This window comes from Colletotrichum aenigma, assembly GCF_013390185.1.
Source record: "Colletotrichum aenigma strain Cg56 chromosome Unknown KSG_Cg56_contig02, whole genome shotgun sequence".
NCBI classification, from domain to species: Eukaryota; Fungi; Ascomycota; class Sordariomycetes; order Glomerellales; family Glomerellaceae; genus Colletotrichum; species Colletotrichum aenigma.
The window spans coordinates 2,872,105-2,896,477 of NW_023500908.1; the positions used below are offsets into that span (position 1 = coordinate 2,872,105).

The window sequence follows — 24,373 nt, forward strand, 5'->3', positions numbered from 1 at the left end:
ACTGGTTTGTGGCCTATCAGTATGGCTAGACCCCTCATGAGCCCTCTGCTGCTTGAGAACACTTCAACCCCTGCCAAACCAGCTGGTCAGGTCTGCAAAGGGCTCTCTGATGGCAAAGCAAGCGAAAAATGGGCGGCAGATACATCAGCAGTCCCTTGGTCAACCCCCAAGAAGAGGGATGAGCTTCAGGATCAGTTCAGCCTGTTCAGCAAGCTGGATAACGATGAGCATACGCAACGCCTGCTTTTTCGGAAGGTTCAGAAGGGCTTTGATGAGAAGGCATACCAACTGGCAGTAGCCCAGCGAAAGATTGAGGCATTACAAGCAGAGGTTGATGCCAGTAGGGCCAGGAAACGCAAGAAGGTCAAAATGAGCCCAAATTCGAAGTTTGCTGATATTGAGGCTATTCGGAGGGCTCAAATCGAGGCGGGAGAACTTGAAAATAGTATAAATGAATCCAGCGAGTCTGAAAACCCTAGTGATAGCGAAAGTTGTATTATAGTTGCATCAGAATAGCAGAAGTCCTAGGTTTAAGTTACTGCGTTGATATATGGGGGCATAATTTTTGGGTGTCCGGAATGAGGGGGTGTCCGGAAAGTGGGTGCGGGACGTTACCTGCTGTCCCGGGCTCACCTCGCCCGCAAACACTCATTACCGAGCTGTCTCAGGATCAGATGTCCCGGCTGATATGGAACCTGTAACTTGAATGCATGCTCACGTCCCCGGGGGCTTGTTCGTCGTCTTCTGACGCGTGTTGTTCACAATACACCGCCGGGGGCCAATCTCCAGAGCTGGTCGAGTGCCCCTTTTTCATCTCATCTCATTGTGTAGCGCCATTCTATTCAGATATAGAGAGCACTTGGACAAATTCCTTCATTCGGAAGGGGAACCATATAATAAGCTTACCCGTCACATTTTAGGCTCAATGCAGCAACACAATCACAAAGGGCATCGGCTTCAATAGTTCTCTGGTCCAGACATGCATCATCACTCGCATGCACTAAGCCACAAAGGTGTGCTCGTGAGATGATAGATTCAACAAATCTCTTCGGACACGTCAGCGTCCGGCGGTTTTCTTATGATGGAACGCTTGAATACTACAGAGACAGCAATGGTACCAACCTCGACGCCCCGAAGCATGTTAGATTGGCAGAGACTTCATCGGGTTCTTGTTCGATACTTGACCAAGGATTGCTGCCTACATCATAACACCAGCAAAATCTCTGCTTTTCTAGAAAGTCTCAACAAGGGAATGGCAAAGCGTTTTATACGGCGGGCTCTGGCGCCCATGCATGAGTATACCTTTCTGCCGTCAACCGTCGCTTCGGCCATTCGCCTTATAAAAGACATCGTACCAGAAAGAATGATACTCAACAGAGCAAACCAAATGAACCTATTTGGCCATAACGCGCGAAGGAAAGGTGGCCTGATAAGCTCGAGGACGGTGTTCAATGCGCTGGCTCACCAGCATCGCCAAATCTTCTCCAGACCTCACAATGTTTGTATCATTGGTGTCTCTAGCCATTCACGTCAAATTATTCCTATGAATATTCAAATCCTCGCTGTGGCTGGTCGACAGTCATCACGGTCTCGAGGGGCGTTAAAAACTGGCATGGGCTTACAGACGGCGTGTGATGGCTTTACCCAAGCTCTCCAATACACGGACTGAGAGGACATCATGCTGAAATTCAGATTCAAAGACGACTAACATGTCCTTCTATATGCTGGGTACCTTGGAAGCTATCAGGAACGTTCGATATATTGCTGAAACTTCAAATTCATTGAACATCTATATAAGCTTAGCCATTTCGCAAGATTTAGTAACGGCCTAGGAAATCAAATTCATACAAGAAAATCGCTATTATAGCCTGTGACTACTCCTACACGTCCAAGCTATCGCTTATCTGGCCTCAAGATCAATAGCCCGACGGCATAAGTTCTTCTCACGAACAGAGCTCACCCTCGTCTATCACTTCCGGCATCGTATTATTGTATCTCCAACCGAATACCCACAGAATCGGTTCAGAGTTCGATAACCTCCATTTGACGCCGCTGAAGCTATGTGGCACGTTCGAAGCGAACATTTGTGGTGGGTTTCATGCGAACATACCGAAAAACTACATCATTTTTAGAGAACGTTAACGTCGAGGAACGAATTCAACATTATATACGGTATAATCTGGCAATTTACAATGAGTAGGTCGAGAGTACAGCCTCCGCGAGATCGTCAATGGTCGAGTTGACAACGGTACACTGTCCCTAAACCATGTCAGTGCTAGCAGGCAGCGGGAGCATGAGAATCTTGGCAGACAAGCTCGATCGAATGACTATATAAACGGTCTGCTCGGCTCGAAAAGCCTATGGAAGACACAATTACTCCGTATCCTACAGTTTCTTTTAAAAGCGTTTCTAATGAGATATGCCATACCGGGAAAATGATGTCGAATGAGTGGGTGGACGTGTTGTGTCTTTGATATCTCTGATCTGGCGTCATTCATCTCTGTCAACTATTTATTCTCCGAATATACGTGAAGTCTTGTCATGAATCGCCGGTGCACTTCTGTATCAATCGCTCTTCAGCCGGAGAAGTCGCTCGCTCGCGACTTCCGACCTCGAATGGTAGCTCTAGTGGATCGTCAACTTAGATTGCGCTGGCCGGCTCAACGATATGAAAATGTTCTGAGACATGAGTTATACCAGAGTGAAATTGCCGTGGCTACTAATGCGCAGCCTATACAGTACTCATTGAGAAGCCCCGCGTTGAAATCGGGTTGTCCAACAACTAGCCGGAGGAGTACAACGCCGAGTGCTCGCACCCGCGAGATGACGGCCAAGAACTTCAGGGAAAGCATCGCGTTGATCCAGTCCCGAATCTAGTCCCGGCTGCTGTGAATTGGACACGGCAAAGGTAAGCCCTTTTGCGTCGGGATTGAGACTCCGCTGATGGTGCCAGAACACCGTGTAGATATGACCTGAGCTGCACTTTCAAGGCCAGCGAGTGATTCTAACTCAGCATGTCCCTTTCCTCTGCCTGAGTCGAGCAGAACCCGACGTTTAGTTTAGGGGCCATGACTTTATGCAGACCTAAGCTTGAAGGTGACTTGATATGGTTTCTGACGGGATGACTTAGTCTCATAGCTGCAGTTTGTTAGTGTTTTGCCCAAGTCTTTAAGGTTCTTATTTTCCATGTCATTCATAGCTGCCTCGGTATGTCTCAGCTATTCCAGTGAAGAAGGAAAACCAAGGGGATATCAGTGGTTGGGATGAGACTCTCATAGGAACAAATTCCATATCCTACTTATTCTATTGAGAGCAAATGAAGTCTCGAAAGAAGTCCCTCTTCCTTATCCTTTTTTCTCATCCCCGTCGTCCCTGTCGTCCCTGTCGTCCTCGTCCTCATCATTTTCCCTCATCGTCCTTCTTCATAGCACAAGGCCATAGTCTTCATCCTTCTTGGCTGGCTTGACTTGCTGCCATTCATCGTCATATGGAAGACCGACACACTTCTCGCGGGTGAACCATTGCAGCAGTCGAGAGAAGGGACCGAGGTCGATCATTTCGACTTCGCCATCGTCGTTGGTCACTGCAACAGTCTTCTTCTTGGCATCCTCTGGCTTCACTGTCTCGATGTCGCCGATGATGAAAAGACCATCAGTATGGCGGGTGATACCGACAGCGGAGCGCTGTCGCGAGGCGACGTAGCCGACGGTGGACTCCCTCTCGACAGTGAGGACATAGAAAATGAAAGGCTTTTCTCGGCCTCGGAATGTATCGGCAGTGTGGACCGTCACCTTCCTGTCGAGGCTTGGCTCCCCCTCGAGCAGCGACTCTAGTCTCCTGTTCATGGCCGCATAAGGGGAGATAATGCCGATGTCCTCTGCATCAATCGTGCCATTGGATGCGTTGATCAGCTCGAGAATGAGTTGGATCGTCTTGTCGGCCTGCTGGATGTTGTAGCGCGAAGCTGTGAAGTCCTCAACCTTACATCGACCTTGAACATGGATGAAGACCGGCTGGATTTTGCCCTCGTGCTGCTTGCTCTTGATGGTTCTGTACTTTGACATCGCCCACTTCTCTGCAGCAACAGCCTTGGGACGATTCGCAATGCCACAACTGTGGGCATAGCTGAAGTCGCTCACATCGGGATAGAGTACCTCGGATGCGGGATCGAAACCACCGTCAACGATGCGCAGCTGCTCGTTCAACACACAGGTGGGCCAACCAATGCGACGGAAACGTTCGAGGGCAGAGACGCGAAGGTGACGAGCAAATTTGTTGACGAAGTTGCCCGACGAGTCTTTCTCATGCAGCGTCATGACCGTTGGTGGCAGCTGGCGCTCGTCGCCAGCAAGGAGCCAGGCACGGAAGTTTGGCCAACCTAGGAGTGCTTGGGGAACATTCATGGCGCCAGCTTCATCAAGAACACTGGCCTTGGCGATCTGCCGAGTGAAAGAAATGTAGGCTTTGTCCTTGGCGACGTGAGGAGTTGTAGCTAGGACGTCAGCACGAGAGATGAGGCTGGTCATCAGATTGCTGAGGAGGTTGTCTGGCTTCCGCATCAGGTCTGCATCGTTTGGATCGGGGTAGGTAGTCTCCCATTCTGTGACGATGTCATCCCAAGACTTCCCACCAGCAAAGAAGGGGCGCAAGGGATCATATGCCGGAAGGGCGAGATATTGAAGGCGGAGATCGTGAAGCTCGCCAGAGTCATCAGTGTTGAGTCGATAGTTCCCGAAACCAACAATTTTGAGCACCCACTCAGCGACCGACAATGGCATCTGGAACACGCGCTTGGACCTGGGCGGCTGCTGTGAGTTGTGATGCGCAGTGCAGTTGAAGGCGTCGTTGACAGTGCTGAGGATGCGCACATGCTCCATCTGGATGTTGTGGCCACGAATGACAACGGCTTATTGGCGGTGGCGGTGGCTGGGGAGGCTCTTGTTGTACTCATCGACGAATTGTCGGTTGAGCTTGTCGATGCGGCTGCACACGTTGGAGGTTGCACCGTTGGAGCTGGCATACACAAACACCTTATCGAAATCGTCATGATCAAGCAGGATGTTGACAAGTGTAGAAATGGCATCAGTCTTGCCGGCTCCGGGAAATCCAGTGACCATCAGGATGCCAAGGGGCACAGCTTTGAGATATTTCTCGAGTCGCTGACGTGCGACCGGACGCAAGCGAGATAGGATAAGCTCGCAGAACCGCTCATCTCTCGTCGAAAGGAAGTCGATCGCTGGAATGGTGCCGTGCTCTCTTGGTGCCAACGGCTTGATCGGGTTGGAGACACAATCTTTGTAAAAGTTCTGCACTGTGGAGGCGAACAGCTGATCTGTAAAAAGAGGAGCTCCGGTACGAGGGCTGGAGGCTGAAGATAGAGGCTGAGCAGGCGTGTGACGACGCGGGCCAAACACCAAACCGCGGAGGCCGTTTCCCTGAATGTATTGCTGTTGCAGCTCTTGCTCGAATTCAAGCCGCTCTATGACCAAAGTCTGCGTGAGAGACTGCTCAGAAGTGATAGCATCCTCGGCATTTTCGGGCTGCTCTGACTGAACGCGATCGGGGTCAGGAAGCGGAATGTTCAAGACATCCGCTGGGTCATAGGCTATGTCAGACTCTAATTCGTTCTTCAGCCTGTCCCAAGATGAGAGACGATGAACAGCATCGACGAGGCGTTTGTATGTCGAAAGATTCAGATCGATCTTGAGGAAGGCGGTCTCCTAGGTGTCGCCTGTGTCTTCCCAAGTATTGTGTAATTTGAATGGCAGCTCATCTTTGGCATCGGCGTCTCCAGACTCTTCGGTAGCTTCAGGGCGTTGCACAAGCAGGACGAAGTTGCCTGTGTGGTCAAGCTTCGAGACAGACGGATTGACGACAGTTCCTGGCCAGTAGTTGAAATCATCCGGCACGGGGTCCTTCGGCTTTATGGGCTTTGGTTTGGGCTGGAACGCGATGCCGACCGAGTCACCCAGCTGGGCTGTGCGACGCAGAGCTTGTGCGTACTTGGCACGCTGCAGAGGGAGGTTAGTCACTGGGCAGAGACGACAGGAAGAGCTGGGTGGCTCACGAATTCATCTGATAGAAGCATGACGGCGTACAAGAGCTGGCCAGGCTGGTCTTCATCTCGGTTGAGCCGGAGGTAGCGGACCTTGATGGGAACGTCGCGCATGACTTCGACCTGTCGGATGAGGTGAACGATGTCTCCAGCAACAGAATGAACCAAGCTGGTCGAAACATGACGGAATCGTATGTGCGTGAACATTTCGAGGTGCTGATTCGAGAGAAGGCCCTGGCCAGCGGCTTCATCCCACTCTTTCTTGAAACGTGCCACATTCCATTCAGGCCTATGAGAGAAACATGAGGTTAGCAATTGATGAAACAAGAAACATTTGGGGAAGAGCATACCTGTTGCTGAAAGGGTCGTACGAGAACTTGTGCTTTTTCACAATCCCCAGGATCGAGGACACCTTCTCGGACCAGTTCCGAACCTTCACCAGGCAGATGAACTCCGTTGTGCCGCAGCAGAGTGAATTCAGACTGATGCTGCCTTTGATGGGCTGGCCACGGTGCAGAATGCCGGCGTATTGCTCATCAGCGGCGAAAGGCAAAAGGTAACCGTCGATCACGGGTCGGCCGGTGATTTTGATGGCTGTCCAAGCTGTATCTTTCTGATGTATATCAGGAACGTATTGCCGGTACTCTGAGGGGAGCTCGCCGCATCCTTTGGTCTGAAGATCAAGTTGGTCGGCGAAGAATTTGAGCTTAATGGTAACGACATTGCGAATTTGGCCAGCAGAACGACTGCGAGTGGCAACGACACCGTCAGATTGCAGGATGGGGAAGGTGAGTGAAACGCCAGCATATGCTTCAACCTGAGCCGGAGCCGCCCAAATGTACTCGGTCTTGATCTCGCCCTCATGACCGATGGATGGGCTACCACCGCCGATGAACAGTTTGTCCTTTGGAAAAATAAGGACACACGCGTGAGACTTTTCGTTGGCGACGTAGGAAGCCATTTTGGGTAATAGGTGGCAGAACACGGAGGTTACGACCAGTGAAGGTAAGAAAGAGAAGAAAGGGTGAGGCAGACGAGCAGGTGCTGGCCTCAAAAATGGGTAGGAGAATAGAGTGAGCTCTCGAATTCGTCGAGCGTCTCTCACGAGACAAGAAGGAATGGATTGATGTAGAGTGCAATGATCCTCGCTCAGGAAGCGCTTTGAAGATGAAATCAGAGTTGGCGATCGGAAGTGTGAGAGGTGAAAAAGGGAAAAGAGTACCAAAAGAAAAAGAATTTCGCGCTTGTATTCGCTAAGACGCCTACCTACCTAAGCACTCGGGACAGAATAGGAAAGAACACACCGGTTCTCACCGACCCCCTTCCTTCCTTCTTTGATTCCTCACTTGTTACCTACCTACCTACCTTGGGTACCTAAGTAGGTACCTCTGATTTGTTGCTAAATATCCACCCACACATGACGTAACCGCCTGTATGTCTGCGTTGCGGAAAGCTTGTATTATGCCTTGCCTTAAGCTAAGGTAACTTTCGGGTGCCTATTGAGAAGCTAAGATTTCTTCCAAGGAGCACGTTAGTTCCATGAGACCGCCTATTTTTCCTGTGTCTGCGCGGCTATATTTCCTGTGTATTTGATTACCCCTATCGGAGACGATAGTAGTAATGACGACGAGGACGACGACAACGACGACGAGGAGGAGGAGAACGACGATGACGATAATAACAAGAAAGATAATAAGGACGACAATAAAGGTGGTAAAAAAGAGTATAGCCACAGGAAAAGTAGTCAGCTTAGCACAGGAAAAAACAGACAGTCTCTGTTCCATTACCAAGCATTGCGCTCAGCCCAGGAGATTCCAACGCCTTGTCTTTGGGCCTAGATATCTAGTACACGTCGAAGATTAGGTGCTGATTGAGAGAAATAGACGGTCCACACTGCCGTTCTTGCACTTGCTTTTGGTTTAATAATCTGCGGCATCTCGGATACGTAAGCCAATTGGAAGTACGTGTGCCTCGGGAGCTCTAGGAGGCAAGGGTTTAGAGAGCGCATCGAGAATGTTTTGCTGACCATTGTAATCATAGCTGAGGGAAGACGGCAACATGACGTGGCGTCAAGGACGCCATGGAAGTTGGTGTATTTTTCTCGGCCACTCAGCCACTCAACTGGGGTCTTCCGGTGTCGCAATCATCAATCCCCTCAGTAGATACGTAGCGTTGAGTAGCTTTTTGCGTACTGCGTTCCCAATATCTCGCTGGCTATTATGGTGGATGGGGATAATGAGGGCTGTGTGAGCATGTGGTGATTGCTTGGTGGTCGAGAGGCTAAGGTTTCTGCATCCCCATGCCCCCAAGATAACCAACAGAGGCCAAAACGAAGAGCCCGTTATGCATGGCAATGGGCTCCTAAAATGTAGAATCTACTCATAAGTATTTCTCCGGTCATTTTAGTAAAGAAAGGCAACTAGGGGAATATCGTGAGTTAGAATGAGATTCTCTTCCTACTCATAGGAAAAGATTCATTCTATGGAGAGCAAATGAAGCTTCTTCCTCGTCCTTCTTCCTCGTCCTTCTTCCTCGTCCTTCTTCCTCGTCCTTCTTCCTCGTCCTTCTTCCTCATTCCTGCCTTCCCTGTCGTCCCTGTCGTTCCTGTCGTCCCCGTCGTCCCTGTCATCCTTGTCGTCCTTGTCCTCGTCATGGTCCCTTATCGTCTTTCTTCATGACACAAGGCGTACACAATACAGAGACTCAACACCGTATTCAAAACTTTGGGACTGCCTGCCAACACCGAGATATCCTAACTGGCCGATTTGCTGCGGCCTTCCAACAGTTACAATGTCCTATAACGCAAGTTAGTACTTTTGTGACACTCAACACTTTGCAAAGGCTCAGCGTGCCCAGTGCGCGGCTTTTTTGAGGTACCGCGGCGACTGGCCAACCCTCATGTCGGAGGTATTGGACCTGTGCCGAGACGACACTGTGCTGCTGCTCTTGAGCTCGCCCGGTGGTGTCTTGTCGTGTGCGACTAACAAGTGCCGGCACTGCGTTTTATTCATTTCAAACCAAGTTGCAGGATTGCCTTGCGATTGACAATGTCATATTCAAACTCCAATTAGTTAGCAGCAGGAATTTGGAAGAAGCTTTCCGCGACTGCCCGTGTCTTAGGTACACGCCGAGTAAAGTGGGACTGTCCGAAGTGCCCGACCCACCCGGCGCCGGACCGGCCGGGCCGGAACACCCAACAACCTCACAACCGCCACCACGCATGCAACGGAACAATTCGAGTTATTTGGTATCATTCAAACTTGGTATTGCACAGTTACGTAAAGGTCATGTATACATTTGCGCCAGAAGTCCCCGCTTTTCATTACCTTTCCTTCCCGGTCCCTTAGAACAGCGCGCCGCCCAGACGGATGGCGACGGACTTGTTCTGGGTGTAGTTTGCGAGGGCGGCCTCGCCGAGTTCTCTGCCGATTCCTGATTCTTTGAACCCGCCGAACGGGACAGAGTGGTGAAGCATGTTATAACCTAGGGGCGCTTTATTAGCGTGCCGTTTGGAGGCTTTGGGGAGTTTGTGTGAAGTGGTGAGGCGACCCGGCGATCCCGGAGGCCGTCCGAGACCTCCGGGCGGGGGAGGGCGGGGGGACACGGGCCACATGAGACAGTGCGGGGTAGAGTGGGGCAGAGAACTTACAGTTAACCCAGACGGTACCAGCCTTGAGCTTGTTGCCGACGCGGAGGGCGGTGTTGAGGTCCTTGGTGTGGACGGCGGCGGCCAGACCGTAGTTGGTGTCGTGGGCGAGCTTGAGGACCTCCTCCTCGTCCTTGAACTTGGCGATGGCGCAGACGGGGCCGAAGATCTCCTCCTGCATGATCTTCATGTCGGGGCGGACGTTGGAGAAGATGGTGGGCTGGATGAAGTAGCCCTTGTCGCCGTGGCGGGCGCCGCCGGTCTCGATGGTGGCGCCCTCGTCGGTGCCGGCCTTGATGTAGCCCATGATGCGGTCGAACTGCAGCTGGGAGACCTGGGGGCCCTGGAAGGTCTCGGGGTGGAACGGGTCGCCGACCTTGTTGGCCTGGGCGCGCGCCTTGAACGCCGCGAGGAACTTGTCGTAGATGTCCTCCTGGACGAAGATGCGGGTGCCGGCGCAGCAGCACTGGCCGTGGTTGTAGTAGATGCCGAAGTTGACCCAGGAGATGGCCTGCTCGATGTCGGCGTCGTTGAACACGATGTTGGGGGACTTGCCGCCGAGCTCGAGAGTGACCTTTTTGAGGTTGGAGCTGGCGGCGGCCTTCATGATCTGGCGGCCGACGACGGTGGAGCCGGTGAAGGCGATCTTGTCAATGTCCATGTGGGAGGAGATGGCAGCACCGGCGACCTTGCCGAAGCCGGAGATGAGGTTGAAGACACCGGGAGGGAAGCCGGCCTCCTTGACGAGGTTGGCGAAGACGAGAGCGGACAGAGGGGTCTGCTCGGCGGTCTTCATGACGATGGTGTTACCGGTGGCCAGAGCAGGGCCGATCTTCCATGAGAGCATGAGAAGGGGGAAGTTCCAGGGGATGATCTGACCGCAGACACCAATCTGTTTCGGTTGTTAGTTGTTGCCCCTCTCTTCAACTTGTAGGCCAACTCACAGGCTCGGGGCGGGTGTAGTGGAACATGTCGGGGGCGACGTCAATGGTCTTGCCCTCGATCTTGTCGGCCCAACCTCCGTAGTACCTCAAGCAGCCGATGACGGCACCGACGTCACCCTTGGCCATGGAGATGGACTTTCCGTTGTCGAGAGACTCGACGGCGGCGAGGAGCTCAGCGTTCTTCTCGGCGAGGTCGGCGAGCTTCAGCAGGTAGAGGGAGCGCTGGTTGGGGGTGGTCTCAGCCCAGACACCCTCGAAGGCCTTGCGGGCGGCGGCGACGGCGATATCGACATCCTTCTCGGTGGCCTCGTGGACGGAGCAGATAACCTCCTCGGTGGAGGGGTTGATGACCTCGAAGGTCTGCTTGTCGACACCCTCAACCCACTCGTTGTTGATGAACCTGTCGAATGCTAGGTTAGCCAAAGCTTCACTTGAGCGTCAGAGAGGGCATGTTGTCGCATACAGTCCAGTGGGCTGGGTGTAGGCGCCCGTCACCGGGGTCTTGAGCTCAACGGACAAACCCATTGTGATAGTTGTGTGTAAAAACAGATAAAACAAGTATTGGTATCAAGGTATCACAGATAAAAAGAAAAAAGTTCGTGAAATGGGTTTGGTTGTTGAGAGAGTCGTGAGAAGTGAGGGAGGAAAGATGAGAGTTCACGTCCGGAAGAGCTGGGGACGACAGGACTGTATATAAAGCGGGGTATGGGGGACAGCACAGCACAGCTGGGGGAGGAGAGAAGTCCGCGACAGTGACGCCAACGGGGATTCAGCGTCGCGAAGCCAGACATCAATGTCGGAGGCGAAGGCAGTGTGGATAGACCTTAGCGTGAGTAGCTCGGCGGGGGGGAGGGTGTGCGGATGGGGATGGGTATGGGGGGCTAAGGAAGGGTGAGGGGGGATGGAGTTGTGCAGAACAATCAATCCCGAGGCCTGGTCTGCGGAACCGCAGATGGACATTGGACAAACATGCACATCCATGAAGCCGCACAACGTAAAGCAATGACTCTGGGTGGACTGCACCAGCCGCAGGCTCTCCACGGGACGCATCTGCATGCTGTATCTGGATGGAGCACACAGATAATTTCTAGGGGACTTTGGGCCCTTTGGCATGTGTAGACAGCAACCAGACAGCAGACAGCAGACAGCAGACACAGGAACACAGACAGAGCACACAGACCTGGGGTGTGACCGGGGTCGCAGCAATGGAGGGGCAAAGGGGAGAGGGCCACCCACAGCAGCCGGGCCTGGGGGACGGGGACTCTGAGGTGCGCCTCGTCATGCAAGGGAGGGCCAGCCAAACGGGGGATAGTGGGCGCCGCTTCGGGCCAACGCCTGTTCCTCTCGGCCACCTCGAGACGAGTCCCCCGGTCCCCTACGCCCAGCATCGACTTGAATCCCGCCTCTCCAGCCGAGCGGTCATCTTCCATCCACGCGCCAACCTCCAGACTACGTAGACGAGGTTTTCGGTGTTAAAACCACAGTAACAGAGACCCGTGTGTCGGGCATTAGGAAACCCCAGGACAGCGAGTTGTTGTGTGTGGATGATGCCTGTTGGTTCGGCTCAAGCGTGTCGAGAATGGCACCCAACTGCGGTGCTAATTGAGTTCCCCCAGCCCAGCCCAGCCCATCTCTCCCATCCCCCGTTTTCCCCAGATTGTTAGTCGTCGAAACCAGAAACCATAATCGCATGATAGGAGCAAGGGAAATTGGACGGGCTTGCATCTTTCCTACTGCGTATCTCTACAGCAGGATAGGGTATTGTTGTGCCGTTGCTGCACCTTTGCCACACACACAACATCAAGAGGCATCTATCTCCAGACCCCTCCCCCTCTCCGCTTAACCCCTCTTCGGGGCGGTTGTCACCCCGCATTTCTCCATCACAGCTTGCGTCTTCCATCTGGGAAGTGGCCAATCACAGCTGTCCAAAAAGGCTCGTCTGTCTGGAAGCAGCAGCCACACCCGCTTCAAAGCGGTTCATCTCTGGCACATTTATGGAGTGATTGCATAGCAAATACGTTGAGGACACCGGCAAGAGTTGCTGTGACTGGCCAGGGCTCGATCTGAAGGACACGCTATGACAAATGCGCCGCCCCTGTGCATCTCTTTGGGGGTGTGTCACCTAGGGAACAGACGGGTTCCCGCGCTGATCTTGCTTGCACTGAAGACCAGACCAGACTGGACCAGCGCACATCGTGGGCCACCGCGTCGCAACTTGACCGTAATACCGTTGCAGTCAATGGCTATCCTAGGTCCTTGGGTTGTCGATAGTGTAGAGCAGTGTGCCTGCTTACGGTGCTTAGCAATGGACTATCAAAGCTAGAAGAGAAACTACCCCAGACTCTGAGGAAGATCATGTTGGGAACCACAACGAATCATCAGTTCTGGATGGACGGAAGCATCCCGCAGGATTACTTGGACGATGCGAATCAGCAACTGCAGTCAGCAAGCAACTCGCCTTACCCTTGAGTGCCTGATACCCTCTCTCCGAGTCAGAAGAAAGGCTGTCGGCATATGGGACGAAGCTCTGTCCCTGCTGTCCCTGTTGCCTGTCTCTCCAAAACCCGCGCCAAAACCCGTCTGCAGCCCCGGGATGAAAAGGCTCTGTAGCGTTCCTCCGCTTTCTTTCCCCTCCAACCCCACCTCTTCCACCCACCTTGACGACACACACACACACGTTGGTGGTGGTCGCGGTGGCTGGCCCTGCCTGCATGCTGCTGCTGTGCTCCGTAGCACCTTGAAGGTTACTATTAAGATTACCTTGAGAAGCGGAGGAATGACACCAGGGGGCTGATCCACGATCCACCATTCTCCAGGTTTTTGCTAACGCCGCAAGCCGTGATCTTGTTAGGAGATAAGCCTATCCTCAAGAGGCCGACCGGATTGTGAGTTCGGGCGAGACTGCGGTGCTTTATGCCACGAGGCGCGAGGTGAATTGCCCCTCCTCACGTTGCTGCTGTGCTACTCTCGGGTCGTCATTACTGCTGTTTGCCGGGTGCCTCAGTCTCGGCCCAAAGCCCAGCGAGATCCCTTTTTCTCTCGCTCTCGACTTCCCCCGCACAAAAAGAGCACTTGGAGGGCAGCGACAGGGGTGTCTCCAACATCGGGGGATGTCGGTTTATCATCCTGCAAACGCCGCGTCGGCGCTTTCTCAAGTTTCCACTGCTTGCCTTTTCGCTCGCCTCGCCCCCCAGCTGCTGGGAACCCAGGGAAAAAAGTCTGGGCGCTCGCCCTCCCAATTTCTCCCTCTCAGATTCTCCTACCGAAGACCCCTGCTCGATCGCTTCCTTGTCTCCGACATCATTCGACAGCAGCGAACCCTCTTGGCCGAAGCTGTTGGGGATTTTGTGGGGACCTGCTCGGTCTGATGGCAGTTTCACGGCTACACGGAGCTCCAGTCTTTTTTGGTCTCTTTTTGCTCTGGCTGGCTCACCAACGCGTGGGTTCCGGGCGTGGAGCAAAGGGACGGGGTCACGGAGAAGGACCGATCCCCAAATGTGTGTTCTTCTGGGGAGAGGACGCAAATAGCATCTCGCCTCGAAACTTTATTTGTCGTGTCATGTCCTGAATAATTCGTCTCGCAAGAAAGCCGTCACCTGCGTTGTATGTTGGTGTCGTGTGCACGCATGGCTTTCCTTTGGCGATGCTAGCCGTGCATTGCCCCTCCGGAGCGGCAGCAGCGGCGGCGGCACGCGGCGCCAAGATTCCGACTCGTCACGTCCTCAGCTTCCGATAAACTGCCCGGTTCCGATTGCCAATGTGACAATTGCTGTTCATGCTTGGCCATGCTTAATTCCGGGCCCGGGTTGGGCTGATGATTTCCGATCTGCTTGGTCATCATTCCATAATTCCACGAGTTTGCGGTTTCTTGCGCGGAACCCGAGAGGAATCGATCTGCATCCGAACCGTGACGGGCGGCGCAGGAGCCGAGACATTGGTTGCAGGCGTTGTTGTCCTTGTGGGGACTAACAGTGAGGCTTCTCGAAGCCAAGTTTTGTTGGCCAATGATACTTATTGCTGCTCGTCCCGTCCAATAGTCGGGTTGCGATGTCCTTGGAATTGGTCATTTTGAGAGGTCGACTGGGTTCGGAAGCTATCCTGGCTTGTCCTTGTTCCCCGCATTTGCAGCTTATTCAGAGGGACTGCCTCCAAAAGCCGCAATGTTACTCGGTACGGCAGTCCTGTCAGATCTGGAGCGTGGACGTCTGTGAGTGTCCTGAGAGGTGCACGTGTGACAAGAGTTCGGTCGAAACATCAGGGTTCATACTTCAGGGTCCGTTCTTCAGCGGCCGTGTTTGACGCTCACGGGCATGAAAGGAGCTTCCGACTGGAGGGATTTCTACGTACATACATGTCAATGTGAAAAATGAAGGTGAAGCTGTGTACATGATATGGCTGCGATGCTTACTAGTGTGCGGATGCTCAAGCGACCCTCACACTTGGGGAGAGGCTCCGAAGTTCCTCCCTTACTATGCGGGAACTGGTCACCGCAGATGCCCAACGCCACAAACCCAAACGGAACCTCTTGCCTGGGCCATGACTTCGGTTGCTGGCTAGAATAACACCGCTGTGTAACGCTTCCCAGCCATTTGACCCTAGGCTGACAAGGGTGGATGCAGTATCAACGTTGGCATCGATAAGTATGCGAACCGGCCGCTCGGGTTCTTGACGTCCTCGACGAATCAGAAACATGAACACTTACATTACATGGGCCGGCCAAAAGGCAAACGCGTCTGCCGAGCCGCTGGCCCCTAGCACGTGGTGTTCTCCTCGTATGTCGGCTTGTATGATCCCGGCAAGTCAGGACTTGAAAGAGGGTTGGAGGGCTACCGCATGATAGCCCGAGGTGATAGCAGAGGAGATGATTGAGAGGATGGGGAAGTACATGATGTCAGGGACTGTGGGAAATGTAGTCGCCCCAGCAGCGGAAACCCAGCTGATGTCCTCTTCTGCTCGGCAATGTATGGTCGCTCTTGCCCTCCCAGCTAGCGAGTTAGCGCCAAGCATGTCATGAGTTAACATTGAAGGGTTGGCACGATTAGCAGTGCCTGTGCTAGAAACCATCTCATGTTGTTTGGCAGCAACCACACGCACGAGGAGAATTGATACCAGCCAGGTTTGGTGGGACCGGCATTGCTCACCATCAAGGCCTTGGCATTGGCGTTCTTGCCAATTCGACCAGAGGAGGCTTGAATCCCAGTAGCTTTGCTGAATACATGATTCGGTTTTGCCAAACTTGAGCCAATTCGTCAATTGCATTAAGAGCGTGTTCGCAGACAAGCAAGACGGCAGTATGTGGGCAGAGAAGAGTAGCCGTGGTATTCAACAGGCGTCTGAAATATATGACACCCAACCGAGTTGGCGATTGAGTGAATGTGATACTGAAATCAAAGCCGTATATAAAGATCCGTGTCTGTGAGTATTGGACGAGGTGTATATGCTAGTGGGATGAGATGCACTCAGAGCTGGGGTGAGAACAAACATGCTGCTTCTGTCCGATGGCGCAGTGTATAATCCCAATTTCGTCGTTCCGATTGACCTGCAGGACTTCCTGCTATGCCTGGCGGAAGGTCGCATACAATGTCTCGCTTGCCCGGTCAAACGGTGCCTGACTTACAAGCTGCGGGGCCTTCTGAGCCGGACTCACGGGAGCATCGACGCTACCGTAGACTAGGTAGGACGACGTTTGGACGCTTTGCCCCATGAAAACCCTTGATCACGTACGGTTAGCCGTCATCTCGAACCCTGAGAGCTGTTTGCTTCTCATGTTGCCAAGGGCGAAGCTCCAGGACCCCGGCGGTCTCGGGTGGCAGAACCGGGCCAGTAAGCGTCCATCTTGATTCGCCGCCTTAAGAGCTGGGAAGACACATGTGACTGGGATCTGTCTTTCGATGAGAATCGCAAAGAATGACGTCACGGTAGATCTCAGTCTGGATGGCAATGAATTGGAGTTGCTGGCTGTCATGAGGAAAGACAGGATTAACTTCACCTGAACCTCTTCAAGCCCGCAGCTCCATATGCGGTTAGAGCCTGGGAAGAGGCATTCACTGGATAAGAAGTCCTAGGCTGCATTGACAGAGTCGCATCAACTAGGAGACTAAAATTCGGAAAAACCTCGAAAAGGAGGGGCTGGGATTGACATCTTAACTCGGCGGGTTGGTGACTGCGGCTCCGAGGGGCAGAGGCGTCGAGAAAAAAAAAATTCCTGCGATAAGTGACTTGACCGGGATGAACGCACAGACCATTCTCATTTTTCCGTGATCCGGCCAATCACGACGCCCCTTTTCCCGGCGACAAGCGGTGAATTTTCCCATCTGAAGGCAGGATCTTGTGTATCGGGAGTGACATCTTCTTTGGGGCAGATTATAAGGGCATCGGCGCTCGGATTTTCTCCCAAAAAGTTTTTCCGCCCAATCTGCAAGAACAGCAAAGATCACGATACCGCCCGCCAAGGTGCTACACGCCCTCCAAACCACCCCGAAAAGCTGTCTCCGTGCTTCCAGATGCTCATGGAGGGCATTGAAGCTATTGCCGAGGCGGCGCAGTCTCCAAAGGCGGAGGCGCACTCGCCGACAGGTACGCCTTGGCCTCCCACCTTCCCCGGCCGACGAACTTCTTCACCAGCTTCGGAGACCTTGATAGCGACCACCAACAGCCAAAAAGACAGTCGAGGAAGGCGCTGACCTGGTCGCAGGACCCGAAATGAAGCAGGAATCCCCGAGTCTTGTCACCGATCTGGGCGAGACCCCCCAATTCCCACTCAAGCGACCCCGCGATTCGAGCGCAGACGATCCAGATGCCGAGTCCAAGAGGTTAAAGGTTGACGATGAGGGTCCGCCTCTGGATCTCAACTTCGACATGGACGCTATGATTCAGGGCGTCATGATGGACATCAACAACGAGATGGGCAAGGTCGACGGTCTGGATTCTGTCCCTGACGTGGACATGTCCGGAGACCCTCTTGGATCCGTGTCGCAAGAGCCTCCCCCATCCACCGAGTCCCATACGCCTGTTCTCTCCGAACCGCTGGCCTTGATGCGACGGACAACTACCACTTGTTTGTCAAACTTTGTACGTGGCGGTCTCGTCAGTCTTGGTGGCACCGCTAATGCTTCCCCCGTCTGCAGGCTCTGCAGCTGCTTGTGATCCTGTCGCAACATGTCTTCGACGACGTATACCGACAATTACAAGAGAAGGACTCCGAAGTCTCCAAATCCTTTGCCACGATAAAATCTCTGTTCCAACAGACGCGAGCGATCTACTCGACTACCGACCTTATCCTGGATCCTGCCACGCTGGATCTTATGATGCCGGACAACCTCACCGATGTCCAAGTCGCAAACCTTGCGAGTTTTTGCTGCGCGCTCTTTTCGTTCGATGGACACCATGATTCCACCTCAAAGGAGCTGCTCGCTTTGCAAGATCACTTCTTCTCGGTTTTTCTGCCTGGTGGCGAGCACGACACGGTCACGCAAGAGATTTCTGATCTCTTCGTAGCTGTCAAGACGCACCTCGTCATTGACGCAGTCACGACAGCGGACCAGTCAGCGCCGGTCGACCAACTAATTGCCGATGCTTTCTCTGCTGATTTGGAGGATAAGCTACGCGCAAGGCACGGGGGCTCAACTTTGACGACTGAGGAGCAGTCACTAGTCACTGCTGTGCAAGAACGGAAGGCGGCTCTGATCTCATACGCCTCGGGTCTCCCAGACACCGGTAATAAGTTCGACCACGTCTCTCTCTGTGCCATTGCTGACAGGTCACGTACAGTTCTTCTCAAGATCGGCTACCCAGATGAAGACCTTTTCCGCTTACTTAACATGTACCTGCGTCGCAAGCTGCAATCTCTGGCAGGTCTTGCTTCAAGACACGGCATTGAGCTTCCGTCAACAATGTCGAACGGCGACCTGGACACATCGGTATCTCACGATTTGGATGATCTAGGAATCAACTCCTTGCTCGAGGCAACAGACGGCCTCGTTGCACAGTACCTCCCGACCGACGCCATCGATGGCTTGCCTCACGACCCTCAGCCTCCCGTCCCGTCGACCGAGACCAGTGCTCCTCCCGCAGAGCCCGCCGCCGCACCCGCACCTGAAGCCCCCCCTCCTGCGCCGACAACGAACGGAAACACGGCCGAAGTCCAAGACTCAACGAACGATATCCTTGCCCTGGTCGCGCAAAGCACACAAGAATACGTCCGAACAACCCTCAACAACCTCTCGCCAGCACCGTACCAACCGACAGTACCAACGCCCACGGGAGCTGCTCCTGTCACACAAACGACGTACCTTTCACACTTGCAACAAACCCAGGCTCAGTCACCGTACTATGGCTACCCTCCGCCAGTCGAGCAGCCACCTCCGCCGGCACAGCACGACAACTCAGAGAAGCTGCCCCCCAGCCAGTCACTGCCTAGTGCAGTGCTCTATGATAGAGCGAGGCAAGCGGCGCTCAGCAAGACGAACAATCAGCAGAGGAGAGAAGGAACTACGTCAACAAGACGTCCCTGGACTCAAGAGGAGGAGAAGGCGTTGATGACCGGTCTGGACATGGTCCAGGGCCCCCACTGGAGTCAAATCTTGTCGCTCTTTGGTGCTGAAGGCACGCTCTCAAACATACTCAAAGACCGGACTCAGGTGCAACTCAAGGACAAGGCACGAAACCTGAAGCTCTTCTTTCTGAAGACCAACTCAGAGATGCCGTACTATCTGCAAGCCGTCACCGGTGAACTCAAGACGAGAGCGCCGACCCAGGCAGCCAGAAAGGAGGCCGAAGAGAGGGCACGCATGAACTCAGAGGAGGAGCAGGCGCGTGTTCAAGGAATTATGACTCTTGCCGGTGGCCTTCAGCATCCTCAGCAAAACCGCGCGAGCGCGACACCGGCTACTGCGCCCAGCACGCCCTCGCAGTCCGCAGCCCAAATGTCACATCATCTCGCTCATGCTACTACGCCAACACATGCCGCTGTTTCCGGGCCACCAGCGACACCCGCCACGGCCACGCCAACCCACAATCGTGTACTGCCGGCTTCCTCACCTTATGCGGCAACAGCAGCTCAGCTTTCCCACACACCTCATGCCCTGTCACAGCCACCTCACACCCCGACACATTCCCACATCCAGCATCACTCTCAACCTGGAACGCCGCAGCCGCAGCAGCACCAGCAGCAACAACCACAGCAGCATCATCAGCAGCCTCAGCAAGAGCATGTTCAGCCGCAGGTCTCTCAGCCGGCCGAGGCTACCCCCCAGTACTCCACCGACGCCTCTGCGCCTGTGTATAGCCAGCAGAATGATGACCTGAAGGAGGCAGCTCTTATGCAGAGCCTGCGCGAACTCGAGGCGTACAGTAGCAGCGCCAGCTTGTCTTAGAGCGACGAGCAAATCAACGCTCAGTACTTTTATCAACCCCACATCCTCCACGACTACAGCGTCAACTATAGCATGACTTCGCAAACCTTGACCGACGAGGTTTTTAACGGCAACGGCACTCAGCAGTATCTCGTCAACAACGAGATCTGATGCCGGATGCGTTTTTCAGCAGTCTGTACATGGATACGGGAGATATCGATTCGCGCAGGATCATGTTCGGCCTTTTGTGGAAAACCCCGTCAGCGCGTGTCTATACATGATTTTGGGATACCAGAACATGGGCAAGTTCAGCGCGAGGAGAGAGCGCAGTCATTTCTGAAGAGCGATTGTTCTTTATAGAATTATATTATATGGAGAGGTATTATGGGCATTTGTCTGTTTTTTTCCCAAAGGCGACGGGGGGGGAGGGAATTGGAGAACCAAAAAAAAACAAAAGTTTACAGAGGGAAAGAAAAAGCAGGGGCGGCACCAAAAGCGATTTTCTTGTTTGCTCATGATACCACGAATGACAGAGAGAAGAAAGGGGTAGGCGCGACGGATGGAGAAAAAGCGCCTTCAAGTCAGGGATAAGAAGATTACTGCATAGCGATAGGGAATGAATAAAAACAGCAAATTAGTGCAGTAAAGATGTTTTTGACGTCACTTGGTGAAACGCGAATGCATGCTCATGATATGAAGAGTCTCTCGCTTTTCGTAGGCCTGGTAGAGCCGGGATTGATCGCGAGCGTCTTGGGGGTATTCCCAGCAATCGATCCAAGACTTCTTCTGCGCTCGACCGAGCTCGTCACTACCTCACTTCAAACAACATACAAGTCACGCAAGATTCTCGAAACATTCAACGCAGACAGCCATTTTCATCTATCGAACAAAAAAAGACTACACAAAGTCGCATCTTAATTCCAACGCATGTCCAGCGAGTACTACCTACAAATCTGCCTCACCAACCTCCATCAACATTATCGAACGAGTTCATATCCTCACCGAACTTGGGCATATCCGACGACGCCGCCTCGAAGCACGGCCATCCCGTTGTGCGCATGAATTCCAGAGCAGAGACCTTGGCCTCGGGTCCGAACCGGTTATAGTAGTCGCCCTTGTGCGGTCCGTCCTCGTGCGTCTTGAAGGGACCGATTCCGCTCCAGGGAGTCTGGCCTTCTTTGCCGGCCATCGCACAAGGCCTCATAGTGTTGATCCACACGAACACGGCGTCTGACTTGGAGAGATGGGTGGCCTCGTCGAAGACGACCGCACCGGCGGACCTCCAGAACTTGTCGTAGGGAACGTCTCGAGATACATGGGGTGTCGTGCAGAGCGCATCAGCGACGTCCAGGATGTCGACCATGGGAAGTTGTATCAGTTTGTGGGGCCAGACCTCTTTCTTCAATCTGGCAGCTTGCTCCTCAGCGCTAAGCCCTTCTTCTTCCTCGACATTCTCCTCATTGAGTGTGGCATCCGAGTTTGCAGAGTATTTGTCCTTTTCTTCGTCCTGGTCAATGGTGAGCTCTTCGGAAAGAAAGTCGGCAAGGGTGGCGGTCTGCGGCTGGTTGTCAGGGTAGTGAGTAGGATCAAACTCCTTGACCTGCCAGAACTCGATATCGTGGTTAACAAAAGCGCGCAAGCCAACGTAATCAGCGCTGGTCTTCCACTTGTGACGGATTTCAAGCAGTTCGGGACGGTCGAGCTGGTCCAAGTCAAACTCATCATGCTGCACAATCTTGAGAAGCCACTCGCAGAGCGAAAACGGTCGGCTCCAATGCCTTGGATCCCAGATCAAGAGATCGCCCTGGATCATTTTGATAAAGGACTCCACCTCAGAATGAATGTTACAACCGCGGACGATGAGAGGAATGTGAGGCTGAGCTGCCGAAGTATGCTTATCCTTCATCGACCGGACAACAGTTGAGGCGGTGCTATGCAAACAGCGAGCGAACTTGGTGACGTCTTCATTCCTCCAAGCTGCAGCATGAACAGTCTTGATATCGGGGTTGCCAATGTACAGCAAAGCAGTGACGGCGAGAACTTCAGAAGTACACGACTCCATCTCCCCGAAAATACCGACGAGACCGAGAACAACAGATTCCAGGTATGATTTGTACGTCTCGCGTGATCCCGGCTTCAGCATCTCCAAAAGAGCCTCGCGGTATATAGCATTGATTGGTCCAAGTATGTCGACTTTTGGGGCGACCAACGACGGCTCGCTGAGGCTAAGACCATGGGTGCCAACATCGCCAGAGTCCATCATAGGCGGGTTGAGGAGCGTGTTGCCTAGACCACGACCCACGAAGAAGTCGCGAAGGAAACTGCCATAAAGCTTTCGATGATAAAGTCTCTCTGGTGTGTCGTCCTGGCAATCTTTTTCCATCTCGTCCGACGGCGACTCCACCTCTGGGTCGGCCACAGAGAGGGCGTTGTTGACTGCATCGATACGGCGCCGAGCGACATTCGTGCCGTCACCAAAATCGAGCCAGACGTGCATCTAGTCGTCTGACTCAGACTCTGGTGACCAAGTCTTGATCTTGTAGTCGCGGATAGCAAATGCAGCTGATTCCGGGTTGGACGGGCGCTTTGCGTGAAGTACCAGACTGTGCTTGTGTTTGATCTGGGCAGCATAGGTCGGTCTGATTATACCCTCCCAGAAGAGATCGTCTCTGTCCACCATACCGTCTCTTCTCCTTGTGCCTGGGGCTGGGGGCTTTCTGAACGAGATTCGTACCGTGCGGCCGAGTTTGGTGATGCGCTTGACGGATTTGCTGAAACGAGTCGTCTGGACCAGGATTAGATGATTCTTCAACGACAGACTTCAAAAGAAAAACGCACAATATCAGGTGTCAATGTCATCAAGACAAAGAAGGAGTCGGTGTCCTCAGTTGAGCGAGAACCTTGTTTCAAGAACAAGGCGCACTGCCGAATGCTTCGGATCTCTCGAACGTCGACGTAAAACCAGTACGCATCTTGGACCACAGACTGGGTCATGGTTGTGAGGGCATCTTCGGGGTTGTCGAACTCGAACCTTTCTGGATACTGCGTCTTACTGGAGTTGGCCGGAATCTGATGGTTATAGCGGCTTAAATCCCAATGATGACTAGGTAAAAGAGTCAGTTTCGCAAAGAGGTATCAAGCCGAAGATGAAAGTACTAACACGACTGAACCCCACGCCTCGCCAGAATTCGAAACTGACGTTGGCTGAAGATGTCGCGCATGGTCTTCCAGCCTTGAACTTCCTGGTTCAAGTTAATGTAGCTGTCAATGAGATCCGTCTCTTCACGGAGTGCCGGTCCAATACCATCGACTGAGGCGGTCTGGCCATCACCGAGGCTGAGGTTGATGATAGCTAGGTCGTTGGTCTCTTCGCGCGGCAAGATCAAATCGAAGGTACCTCGAGAAAGATTCTCGATGGACATACAGAATGTTCCAGCCGGGAATCTCAGAACTATCGAAAATACGTCTTCAGTCCCAGAAAAGGACTGGTTCTCCAAGTGCCGCGGGAAGCGGAAACGGATCCCGACATATGCACGGCCACTGCCACCAGGGTTGACGACAAAGTCAGTCTCGATTCTGTCGGGGAAGCCGATCTTCTGGCCTCCAATAACTTCGTAGCTTCCATGACGGAGGATTCCACATGGGTGATACTCCGTGATTGCCGAAGGTCGGTTCTGGTTGTTGTGGCGTGGCCGCGACGAGCGTGGCAGGCGAGGAGGCCGAGGCATCTTGCCGCTCGAGTACAAGTGAGAAGGCGACACCGATGAGAAGAGTGCTTGAGAGGGAAGTCGAGATCAATCACCACCAAGCAAACAAAAAGAGGATGGCAAGAGAAGATGAGGGCTGCAAGAACTGGGTGGGTCTAGGAGGGTTGTTGTAGGAAGGTAAGGTGAGGGATCGGGGTTGAACCAGTGATCGGAGGGGAGAAAAATGTGCGACCGATCAGCGGAATCGGATAATTCAAATTGTTGAAAAAAGTTCTTTCGGCGATTTTCAGTTGCGTTGCAGGAAAATTCGTGGGCAAGAGGGAGCAGAAAGTGTGATGAGTTAGGTTGGGGGCGAGATTGGCGCAAGCAACCACGGCGCTAAATACCTTCTCCGGTTTTGAGGTCGTTCTGATTTGGGAGGAATTTTGCCTTTCAATGAGGACCTCCTTCGTTCCAAGCACGTCTCGAGGTGATTGGAGCACTGATACAGGTTGGCGTGATAAGCACACTCCTGCGCGAGGCGCCTCTCGGATCAAATCGCACTTTCCATAATCAAAGGCAGATCATGACATGAACCTCACCGGCCACAAGACAAAGAGCCATTGCTAGCAGCCTTGAGTGAGGAAGGTGTGGAGTTGATACCTGAGGCGGGCGAATATGAGTGCCTA

The 24,373-nt window shown here is 53.3% G+C and overlaps 5 protein-coding genes across 5 annotated transcripts; 1 reads left to right on the forward strand and 4 right to left on the reverse strand.

The window, feature by feature from the left end:
* Positions 1 to 4,907: 4,907 nt before the first annotated feature.
* Positions 4,908 to 7,016, reverse strand: CGCA056_v002834 (uncharacterized protein; the record flags this gene model as incomplete). The annotated part of the gene is made up of 4 exons (XM_037318091.1): positions 4,908 to 5,720; positions 5,823 to 6,011; positions 6,068 to 6,344; positions 6,406 to 7,016. The coding sequence occupies 4 exons, from the start codon at positions 7,014 to 7,016 to the stop codon at positions 4,908 to 4,910; spliced, it is 1,890 nt and encodes a 629-aa protein (XP_037184143.1).
* A 2,382-nt stretch (positions 7,017 to 9,398) lies between these two features.
* Positions 9,399 to 11,170, reverse strand: CGCA056_v002835 (Aldehyde dehydrogenase; the record flags this gene model as incomplete). The annotated part of the gene is made up of 4 exons (XM_037318092.1): positions 9,399 to 9,538; positions 9,705 to 10,593; positions 10,646 to 11,045; positions 11,109 to 11,170. The coding sequence occupies 4 exons, from the start codon at positions 11,168 to 11,170 to the stop codon at positions 9,399 to 9,401; spliced, it is 1,491 nt and encodes a 496-aa protein (XP_037184144.1).
* Positions 11,171 to 17,148: 5,978 nt separating this feature from the next.
* trf1 (Telomeric DNA-binding factor trf1) lies at positions 17,149 to 20,019 on the forward strand (the record flags this gene model as incomplete). The annotated part of the gene is made up of 4 exons (XM_037318093.1): positions 17,149 to 17,221; positions 17,340 to 17,716; positions 17,773 to 18,361; positions 18,416 to 20,019. The coding sequence occupies 4 exons, from the start codon at positions 17,149 to 17,151 to the stop codon at positions 20,017 to 20,019; spliced, it is 2,643 nt and encodes an 880-aa protein (XP_037184145.1).
* A 937-nt stretch (positions 20,020 to 20,956) lies between these two features.
* Positions 20,957 to 22,258, reverse strand: CGCA056_v002837 (uncharacterized protein; the record flags this gene model as incomplete). Its single annotated transcript, XM_037318094.1, has 1 exon — positions 20,957 to 22,258. The coding sequence occupies one exon, from the start codon at positions 22,256 to 22,258 to the stop codon at positions 20,957 to 20,959; it is 1,302 nt and encodes a 433-aa protein (XP_037184146.1).
* Positions 22,259 to 22,495: 237 nt separating this feature from the next.
* On the reverse strand, positions 22,496 to 23,726 carry CGCA056_v002838 (uncharacterized protein; the record flags this gene model as incomplete). The annotated part of the gene is made up of 3 exons (XM_037318095.1): positions 22,496 to 22,783; positions 22,837 to 23,101; positions 23,155 to 23,726. The coding sequence occupies 3 exons, from the start codon at positions 23,724 to 23,726 to the stop codon at positions 22,496 to 22,498; spliced, it is 1,125 nt and encodes a 374-aa protein (XP_037184137.1).
* Positions 23,727 to 24,373: the final 647 nt, after the last annotated feature.